Source organism: Pygoscelis adeliae, unplaced genomic scaffold (genome assembly GCF_000699105.1).
Source record: "Pygoscelis adeliae isolate BGI_AS28 unplaced genomic scaffold, ASM69910v1 Scaffold27, whole genome shotgun sequence".
NCBI lineage: Eukaryota > Metazoa > Chordata > Aves > Sphenisciformes > Spheniscidae > Pygoscelis > Pygoscelis adeliae.
In genome coordinates this window covers 6,022,253-6,033,676 of record NW_008825410.1, presented here as the reverse complement: position 1 = coordinate 6,033,676, position 11,424 = coordinate 6,022,253, and the positions used below count along the sequence as shown (strand labels likewise).

Genomic DNA, 11,424 nt, shown 5'->3' with positions numbered 1-11,424 from the left:
AACTGGGGGGGGGGGGGGGGGGAGGTAGTTTGGAAGACTGTCAAGTAAGCAATTTTACTGTTCTGTCTTGCATGAACAGGCACCAAACAACCAAAGAAGAATTGGCTAACCAGAATACTGACTCACTGAGGCAGTGACTAATCCATAAGGAATCAGGACAAAGTTAGGCAAGCAGCAATATAGACAAACCATTTCTCAATGACAATTTTTCAATACCCTCTCCTACCCACAATAGAGAGCACTGGCAATGAACATTTCTATTTTCTCAACCATTGGTGCCTTCTCCAATGAAGTCACTGACTTCATTTTTTTTCAGTCATCATTTTTGTTAGGTAACTTTTCTGGAGAAAACTGAAGTTGTGATAGTTTCAAACATAAAGACTGACACGTCTCATGAAGTCAATGCAAAAGGTACAACCATCTCAAAGCCAAATGCAAACAGAATTAGACTCAGGAACTGACTAGCGCTGAACTGACTGAGGAACGAGGAGCGCTTCATGCTAAAATATACTATATGTGGCCTTTAATTTTCCCATTTATTCTGCTTAATGAATCATTCAAATTTTATAATGTTATTTTACTCAGAGCTGATAAACTATAGATTCAGTTGTGTAAGCATTTTCATTGCAGAAAACCAACACTATGCAAAAATCTATACCTTTCCTGTAGTCGGACAATTAAAAATGCCAGTCAAATATGATAATTTTTTTTAAAATAAACAAGTGTTCAATAATGCTGTATAAAAACAGAAAAAAGATTGCCTCCAATGGTAAAACCTTTGTTTTAATCATGTTTCCATGTTGAAAAGGCAACTTGCTCACTGAACTACCAATAGTCCACAAAAATGGGATGCAACTGCTGAGCTGTACGAGTTCCTAAAACAAATTCAGATTAAAGAAAAAGTGTTGATTGTCTCAGACAAATTTTAGATCATCTTAAGAACCTGATATGCGAAACGCACAGAAATTATCAAGTTAATTCCACACTACATATGGCAATACTTTATATATGCTATTGTAAAAGAGACATATTATTAAAAATATTACTGAATTTACTGTCTTTCCAGGGTTTTCTATGAAAATTCTGACATCAACTCTAATCAGATTTTGAAATTCCTCTATTGAAATAGAGAAAGTAGTCAAAAAGAGAGATTCAGTGGATTTCTAACTTGCTAAAACCTGTTTCAGTCGGTTGGATTAAGGGAAGAAAGATAAAATTTTTAGCTATTGGCAATTCTCTGTAACGAAGGTACTACAATGTAAAAGTTAACAGTAGCAATTCTGTTACTGAACTGTAACTAATTTATCTTAAGAAAAAACGTAGCACCTTTGTAGCATAACAGGTTTCCACAATTACTCTAGATGCAAACAAGTTGTTGGCAGACCTAAATGAGACCATGTGCCATGTAACACTGTGGGACAAAAAGTGCCGCTTGATGAAGAATAGTCCTTCTAGTCTAGTGTGGCTTCACATGTAAGAGGATCTATATCTAAAATGCTGCAGGCATGCAATGGAGCTTACAGAAGCTCAAAGTACAAAGAAAACCCATAAACAGAGATTTTATAATCTAAACTTCTGCCAAGAACAGTAGCAGACAGCTTGTATTGGACTAGAATTGGTTAAAAGATTAAAGCAGATCCCAGTTAAGAAGACTAGCATCCTTGCCACAGGAACTTAAACTGCAGGAGAATTTCAAACAGCGTAGTATATCTGATTTAAACTTGTTAAATGGGGAACTTTGTCTTGCTTTACCTTCCTATGGCATGACATAATCCATCAAAACAAAGAAAACCCACTATCAGCGAGTTTTAACAGAATCTGAATTTAAGCAATGAGTCAGCTGGCAGCCTATTACAAGCAGGGCAAATATTACAAAGGTTAAAGTCACAGCCAGGATAAAACCACTGTTTTAATAAAAAAAAAAAAAAACCACACAAACACACAAAAAACAAAAACAAACAAACAAAAACCACAAATCATAACAGAAATTCCATCTGTCCCAGAGAAATTTAGCTGCACATTACCAGAAGATCTCTAGCTTTGTCTGTACTCCCAAGCAGCTGTCTCTTGCAGCTACACATTTGAGCAGTGTTCAGGCTAAGTTGCTGTGAGACTAAATCTTGTTTGTGGGAATGCTTTCAGTGATTAAATAAAATACTGAAGCCTTCAATAATGTAGTTATTGTTACAGGCTCAGCATCAACATGCACAAGGAGCAGAAATGCAGTTTTACATATACAGACTAATATGAAACATTATTAACAACTTGCCAGCTGTTATCTTAACTACAGTTATACACAACAGCACAGAAGTCTCAATATGCCATGCTATTTATAAGTACTCCTCTAGAGACCATCTCTAATCCCAAGCAATGAGCTTATTTGCAGACCTGTCCTTTGGAACAAAAGTCCCAGGTGGGAATTTGCTGTCTGGCATCTCACACTGTTTCCCGCAGTCTTACAAGGCAATCCATGTCATTCTCTGAGAAGCCTTTCACTAAACAGCAGCAATGGCATAACTCTCTTTTTGAGGCTATTCCTTACCTGAATTGTTACAGGGAATGCTTGGAGAAGATGTATTTAAAACATTTCCAAAGCCTAATACTACACTGAATAAAAACAAAAACGCTATAGATACAGTTTAAAGACATTATTTCAGTGTATTTTTTATTTGCTAATTCAAATTATACTTTAACTTTTCATGTCCAGAAAACAATTGCATGCATAAAGCCTATGGGACAGCTCAGTGAAGAATCGATAATGGAAGCATTAGCGGCCCATATTAAGATGTGTTTAATTTAATATCACGTTTTCAAAATGTACATTTATCAAAGCCCTGATGCCAGAGAATAGCTTCTCAAAACGAGGGGGAGAAACACAGAACCTCATTGCTTTCTGTGACAAAGACACTGGTAGTCTGGTGGTGAGAACAAGGGAAGAGCAGCAGATGCTTTATACCTTGGTTTTAGCAAAGTTTTGACAAACAGTTGAAGCTCACATAGCCTCCTTATCACCCAACTGGTGAAATATGGGCTGGATAAAAGGATGATAAGGTGGATGGAAAACTGGCTGGCCTCCTAAGCTCAAAGCGTTGTCACCAGTGGTGCAAATTCCAGCTAGCAGGCAGTAACTAGTGGGGTCCCTCAGGAATCTCTGCTAGGACCAACACTGCTAAGTGTCTTCACTAATAACCTGAATGATGGGAGGCAGTGCACTCTCAGCAACTTTGCTCCCCCCCCAGTTTGCTGTTGTCACCAATCAATATACTGGAGGGCCGGGCTAGTATTCAGAGGGACCTGGACAGGCTGGAGAAATGGGCAGACTAGAACTTCATCAAGTTCAACAAGAGCAAGGGCAAGGTGTTGCATTTCGGATGGTCTGCACCAGCAAAGGCCAGGAGCTGACCACCTAAAAAGCAGCTCTGGAGGAAAGGATATGCAGGTCCTATTGGGTGACAGGTGTCAGCTGTGCAGCCTGGCAGCAAAGACAATCAGCTGCATCCTGGGTCAAACAAGTGGTCAGCGCAGCCAACAGGGCCAGGGAAGTGATCCTTCCCCTCCATTCTGCACTTTTAAGATTGCATCTGGAGTACTTTGTCCAGTTTGGGGCTCCCCAGTGCAAGAAAGATATTGATGCACTGCAGTAAGTCCAATGGATGGCTGCCAGGATGGTCAGAGGAGAGTCACATACAAGGAGAGATGGAGAACTGCTTTCAGTTTTGAGAACAGCAGACTAAAAGGGGCTCTTACTGCTTTCTACAACTAATCAATCAAAGAATACATAGGACGATGCAGCCAGACTCTTTCTTGGAGCTGCACAGTCATAGGACAAGATGCAACAGGCAAGTTGGAATAGGGGAAATTGTAATCAGATTGCAGGATTATTTATTTATTTACTTGCTTACTGTGAGGGTAGTTAAATACTGAAATACTGAAACATGTTGCCCATAGAGGTTGTGGAAACTCTGACCTTGGAGGCATTCAAGACTTGACACGGTCCTGAGCAACCTGATCTAATTAGACCTGTTTCAAGCTGGGGGGTTGGACTAGATGACCTCTGGAAGTCACTTCCAACCCAGATTATGATTCTGTAAGAAAAATCCCTCATGAATGCTCCTCGGTTTACAGTGACACTGCTAAAACGTATCAGTTTATTCTGTTACATTGGTGGAAAGCTGCTGTAGGCGAGTCCTAATTTTAACACTTCAGCTAGTATCTCCAAAGGAAGAACTGCAAAATATTTGAGCAGAAAATCCATATATTTTCCTTTTACTTGTAATAAATTTAAGCTAAATGGAGCTGTTGCAAAAGTCTATACAAGGTAACAACAATTTCATTCCTCTTATCTGAGTATGAGACTGAAATAACAAAGTTAAAGTTTGGGCAGGAAATTTCTGAAATCACTTACCCTGTGCGTGACTGTCCAACTTTATCACAGATGTCTAAGATGAGGCCCCAGTCCTCTGCAGTGTTCATCTCACTGGTTGCTTTCTCTGATGAATAAAGTAGAAGTACATCAAAACACAAATTAAAAAAAAAAAAAAAGATAAAAGAATTTAACAAAACTGTCAAAGACGTTGCAATATTACCTCTTCATATATTGCTAAATGCATAACAAATCCCTGTATTTAATAAATTAATATATTAAAACTGTTATACCTAATTCTTTTTAATTTTCAAATGTTCACTTGTGGCCATGAATTTAAACTCATAAGCAAATATATATTTTGGGATTGTTTTCCCACATAATAAAGATACACCCAGAATATGACAAAAGTAGTAGAACTACCAACAGATTTTTTTTTTCCCATTTGGAACTATAAAGTTTAATAGGATAGAATACCCAAAGCATTAGTTCACTGCTTGCAGAGTCAAATACAACCACATTTACCACTTCCTCAGACACTAAGCCGCTGTGTCTTCATTTCCTTTCTATGTATTACAACTCAAAGAGGAAGATGCAACAATTCATTAATAATCACTAAACTTTTATCTCCCCATTCTCATCTCTGCTTTGGATGATATATTCCACTGCCTGTTTTCAGCTATAGAGACTGCTAAACCAAAGCTAATCTCACAGAAGCCACTGGGACTCTTTCTTCCAAATCTTTTGAATAGGACAAGAAGAGTCCCTGCTGAAGAGTGAAGAAATAGAAGCGGTAGGTGGAGAAGAAATAGATTCCACTTCAGAAAAAAAAAGAGACTCCCTCCCTATTTCTCCCCCAGAAAAGCTTAGGTACACAGAGAATAACAATAAATAAAAGTGTTAAAGGAAACTGAGCCTTACACTCCAGCTGAATGGAATATTATCTAAACACTGATAGATCAGATCAGGGCTAGAGAGCACAAGGGAATACACAAGTAGTTTCCATTATTCACCAAACAGAAGGAGAACGGGCACAGAATAGTACACAAACTTTGTTTCCTATCCCTGCTTCATCTAATATTCACCTCAATCTACAAAACACAAAATATGCCTCAGCAATGAGTACCATCCCTCAGGCAATGTCTCATAAAACTAAGTAGTCTGAAAGGAAGCAAAGATTTCCTATAAAAACTTATCTGCCAGGAAAGATTCATTATCCATATTAGCACTTGCAACACTGCAGAGAGGAGAAAGACAAAGCAAAACATCTAATCTCCAAAAGTTACTAGGAATTATTCATCCCGAAGTTGATGGCTTGTCTTTATGAGTGAGTTTCTCTGTCCTACAAACTGAAGCCAAGTTACAGTTAATTAGTTTCTTAATTCAGAACAAAAATGCAGAAAAGCAAAGCTCTGCGGTTATTTGCTCTGAAAGTATTTCTGAGGAAAAATTAAACACTGCCATATACAACTAGAATGACAGCACACCAGTTGTACTGCCTGATGCAAGGAAAACAGCAAAGCACTATAGGGAAATCCTAAATGGAAGTTAGTTACAATTCTATATGTTCTCTCAGATAAAGTAAAAGAGCACTGCCTCTTCTCTCTAAACTGAATCAGAAAACTTATTTGATTACAAAAAATGGTCATAATCAACAAAAATATGAAAAATTCTGGGTAGACACCATGCTAACATCTAGCTCTAAGATACACCAGCTGATAAACCAATCACTTTATTTTTCTTTCAGTCTACTATTGTTCCAAATCATGCTTAGGACTAGTATAGCTAACAATCAGAGAAATTCTTGATTTTTAAATCTCGTTCATAAAGGAAACATGTCAACTGTGAAGCAAAAATTGAGAGGAACACCATAATGACAGAATCCACTCAGCATGCCAACTACAATGCCAAAATATAAGAACAGACCAATGAGACTGTACCCTGCTTATATCAATTAACATTGTTTCATTACTCTAGAATTTCGGTTCTTTAGTTGGGGATACCTTATAAATACAAGCAGATGAGACGGGGGGGGGGGGGGAAGGCAAGGAAAAACCCATAGCAGAACCATACATCATACTTTTCCTGCTTGTTATTTATCATTTTAATATAGCCAGCTCTCAGTCATCTGTAGGCAGAATACTTGTGCCACACATGGTAAGACACCTGAACTGAATGCCTTGCATAGAGCCATCACAGGCCAAGACAGTCTTCTGTAATCATAGTCGATTCCAAAGCCTGCCTCAAGTCTGAGGCACCGTAACTGCTTTTTTGAAATACGAAGCCTAAGTGGAGTTGTACCTGAGCTGAAGGTGTGCCTACACAATATTCCCAAAACTGAAGACAGCTGATAAGCACGGCCCAGAGACACACAAAGCAGACTGCATGGAGGCAGTTTAGTTCCAGGACTCCACTCTTTCAGTTCATTGCTGTTCTGCTGGAGCTGGACTAGCTCCAGTCAAAGCGTGTCTGGGTGGTGCTCTCCAGAGCTGTAAGTTCCCACCAGGCTCAGAACTCCCATGCAGCCTCGCAAACCCACACCGTTCATTCGCACCTAACGCCGTACTTCAGTTAGCATAGCCTTCAGCAGTCAGAGCTGAGAAATCCAGTGGAACTGAAACTTTGACCTTTTCCATTATTCTACATAACAGACAGTTGTCTGTACTTCTGGCAACAATTGGTCCTTCTTCCCTCACAATGTCATCAGAGCGAAATGGCACGGCAATCGGTTATGTCTTTTACAAACCAAAAAGTAAAATAATGCATGCTTAAGGTTTAAAAATAACAACAAACTGTCTTTTATGCTAATTTAAATAGTTTGGCTAAAATGAAAAATAAGATGGTGATTGATGAAATCCCTGATCCATATCAACCACACTGATTACAACCTTCATTTTAATTCTCAGAAAGAATATTTTGCAAATTTATCCACAAGTACAATTACAAGTTTTCTATCATGGCTACATTCCTTCTTGGAAGTTGAACTTAGTCCTGTATAAAAACTGCCATTTGCTTGCAACACTTTCCCCCTTGTTAGTCAGGATATTTACTCCACCAACAAACACTAGGTAGTTTCTTACTAAATTTCAGCCTGAAACTCAGTTCCATTGTGTACTTTCTGTCTTCTGTAGTAACAAGCATCCATTCATTCCCTTGGATAATAAAATTAATTGTAAGACATGAGAAAAAAAAAATTGCCTCTAGAGTTTTAGTTAAATTCTGTCTCAAACAAGGGCAGTTAAAAGTTAACGGCATACCGTGAATGTTAGCAGTACACTATCTGACATTGACTGTCCACAAAAAAGGCCACTACCTCTGTCAGAGCACTAGCGAGTGACTATCACCTTTCACCACTCTGGGAACAAGAGCAACAAAGACGCTTTGACAAAATTCCTATGTTGCATCAGTGTTTTGTAGGCAAAATTATGACTTAAAGCTACTTAAGTTAAATTACTTACACTATTATCACATAAAATCCATGAAAGCTCTCTCTTCTAACGTGAGGTTCCTGTTCACAGCCAGAAAAACCCCTTTATGTGCATTCAGTATTTGCTTATCCTGCTGGCACCCTACCAGCCTTCAGGTACAGCTGACATGTCACTGTCAGACTCTTAGTACCAAAATGGACTCTGATGGGGAGGGAAAAAAAGAGGTACTTGTATTTAAAATCTTAGGGTAGGTTAGCACAGGAGATAGAAGATAACTTAAACTATAAATGTTCATCTTCCATCTCTGATCAAAAATAATTCTGCCATAGCAATATTAATGTTTACTTCAGACCCTATCCCTCCACCTCATCATTGCTACAAAATCTTATTCAATTTACTGAATGCCAAGCCAGGATCAGATAACATTTCAGAGTTTACTAAAACAACTTTTAAAGACAGTGCTAGCTCCTTCATGAAATCAGCATTCTTTAAAACTTATTAATGTTATGTCAAACACAAAGGAAAAGAGGACTACGTGACACAAAGGTATACATGATGGAACTTTGGACATAGTTTTCCGAAACAGCTCTCTCCCATAAAGCTGTATCACTCAAATTCGAGGCATTGTTTTCCTAGCACAAGCAAGGCCTGCAAATTAATGTAGTAACTTTAACCAGTGCAAGACTATAAAATCTTACGTCGCCTCAGATTATAATTAGTAGTTTTTAAATTTTACGACTGGTTTTTTCTTTCCTTTTTTTTTTTTTTTCCATTACAGGTCTCCAACTTGCACCTTTATTTTTCTAGGAATTATTTAAAATTATTTTCTTACAATTAATTCCGCAAAGACAGACACACAAAGTGGTAAGCGCCATCATTTCAGAGGAAAAGAATACTTAGAACTATGGCTTCTTTGGACAACAACAATAACAATAATTCTGCACAATATAAGAATACCTTTCTAAATAACTTCAACAATTTGTTTAATTCCTAAAACAAAAGCAAGACACACAAAACCAATATATGACATTTTTCAGCCACTTTGCAAGACACAGAGCATGGGATCACTAGGCTTCTTGCTTTATACTTCTTCTGTACTCATAGCACTAGTCATACTGAACCAGACCAATTCCATCTTGCCCAACATTCAGTCTCATATATATTATAGCTAAAGAAGCAGATGCCTAGGAAAACATAAAAAAAGAATAAGGTAAGCATTAGTTGTACTTCCCTACAACACACCTTTCAGCGACCAACAATTTGCAGCTTCATAACTCCTGAGTCAGAAATGGTGCTTCAGCCACACAAAGGTAATCAGAAATCACGTATAAAACAAATAATTAAGAAAGTGTTCTGAAGCAAAATGCATCTCCGATAGAAATCTCAGCTGTCTGTATCTTCAGAATTTCTCAGTAAATTCTAGAACATAATCTCCTTCAAATAAAATACCTAGATGCTGAAATCATACTTCCAAACATATTTTCTATCTTTTTTTTTTCAACTAAACCTCTGAGTAAAATTTCTACAAACCTGAACATTATCTGCCTTCTAAAGAAAACACCGTTCCTCAGTATAAATGCTGTCTAGTCTCACTGAAATACTGTACCAAAAACCCAGGAGACAGCATTACATCTATTGATCAGAAGACAGGCCAGAAATATCTAAATATGAGTTACATTACTTATACTTTCGTTGTGGTGAAAGTACACGGGCTCTTGCATGGGCTTTTTTGGGATACCTAAATAAACCAGCCTCTCCTTGTGTTGTAAAGTTCATTAATTTTGTTGAGGCCTCATTTCCCTCCAATTTACACAAACCTGAAGGCTTGGAGCATTGATAAAATTCTGTTTTCTCCTCTGGTTTTGTGCATTATTTAGAAATTATAGCCAAAGCAAAAATATTTGCACTGTGATTCTATTTGAAGTTCCCTATTACATACAAAACACAACTACAGTTGATCATTTTAGGACAGAAGCAGCAAACTTTTTTCAGAAGAAAAAATAATAATTTCCTAATAATTCATAACTGTCCTAAAAGAAATTTATCATCAGATTTATAACGTACTATTAGACAGAAGAATTGTAGTACATGCTGAAAAAAGCCACTGCCAAGCTTAGTGGTTGACTGTTTAGGTGCTGGTAAGAGAAGTAGAAATATTGCTGCAGATTTTCCATGCAAATATGTGCTAGTCACCTGATTTCTCTGCCTTAGTTCTGCAACTTAACAATAGCATTTTACTGCCTTATTGGAATTTTGCAAGAGTAAATACTCTCATCAATGTTCAGATACTGCAGTGAATAGCATGATGCATTTCTTAAGGCAGAAAACTTAAAGACTACCCATGGCTAACAACATTAATTTTAGAGGGAAGTCTTGGCAGGTTTGAGCTTCCTAAGCTTTAGACCTCACTGATGTTTATTTTAAAAAAAAATCCAAATCTGGAGCTGGTTTTCTGCTAGAGAGTCTCAAAGATGTTAAAACTACCTAGAATTTCAGGAAATAACAAAACAGATCAAAACACCCCTAAACCCAACACTTAAAATGTACATGATTTGAAGCAGTTAAAACAAATATGAGTAAAAACTGTCAGAATATTCTACTAAACTAAGGTTTATGGATATAATTCCATTTCCCCAGTTGCACATCTCTAAAATGAAATACTGAAGTTCTCAGTAATTAAAGTTACAAAGAAAAGAATGGGTACAGAAAGTCTTCAAAAGAACAGCTAAAGTCTTCACTCACAGACTAAAATTACAGCCAGTTTCTAGCATAAAAAATCCTCAAAAATCCATTCTATCAATATAAACACGACAGAACTAACAAAAAAATTCAACACTGCCCTCAGCCTTCTCTCCCCGTCTCCCACCAAAAGACTTGTTTTCTTCCCAAGGCTAAATGTGACAATGTGTGCCAATGTGACGCCCATCTACAAGAAGGGCCGGAAGGAGGATCCAGGGAACTACAGGCCTGTCAGCCTGACCTCGGTGCCGGGGAAGATTATGGAGCGGTTCGTCTTGAGGGCGCTCACAAGGCAGGTGCGGGACAACCAGGGCATCAGGCCCAGCCAGCACAGATTCATGAAAGACAGGTCCTGCTTGACCAACCTGATCTCCTTCTATGACCAGGTGACCCGCCTAGTGGACAAGGGAAAGGCTGTGGATGTGGTCTACCTGGACTTCAGTGAGGCCTTTGACACCGTCTCCCACAGCATTCTCCTGGAGAAGCTGGCGGCTCACGGCTTAGACAGGTGTACTCTGCGCTGGGTAAAAAACTGGCTGGACGGCCGGGCCCAGAGAGTTGTGGTGAATGGAGTTCAATCCAGTTGGCGGCCGGTCACGAGCGGTGTTCCCCAGGGCTCAGTTTTGGGGCCGGTCTTGTTCAATATCTTTATCAATGATCTGGATGAGGGGATCGAGTGCACCCTCAGTAAGTTTGCAGACGACACCAAGTCGGGCGGCAGTGTTGATCTGCTCGAGGGTAGGAAGGCTCTGCAGAGGGACCTGGACAGGCTGGATCGATGGGCCAAGGCCAACTGCATGAGATTCAACAAGGCCAAGTGCCGGGTCCTGCACTTTGGCCACAACAACCCCATGCAGCGCTACAGGCTTGGGGAAGAGTGGCTGGAAAGCTGCC

At 38.8% G+C, this 11,424-nt stretch overlaps 1 protein-coding gene across 1 annotated transcript in view; it reads right to left on the bottom strand.

Moving 5' to 3' along the window:
- The window catches only part of STAM (signal transducing adaptor molecule (SH3 domain and ITAM motif) 1), a 52,964-nt gene that overhangs the window by 23,083 nt on the left and 18,457 nt on the right, over positions 1-11,424 (bottom strand). Inside the window, exon 3 of the mRNA XM_009330603.1 lies at positions 4,406-4,490. Within this exon, the coding sequence (XP_009328878.1) occupies positions 4,406-4,490 (85 nt within the window). The remainder of the gene's footprint in view (positions 1-4,405; positions 4,491-11,424) is intronic.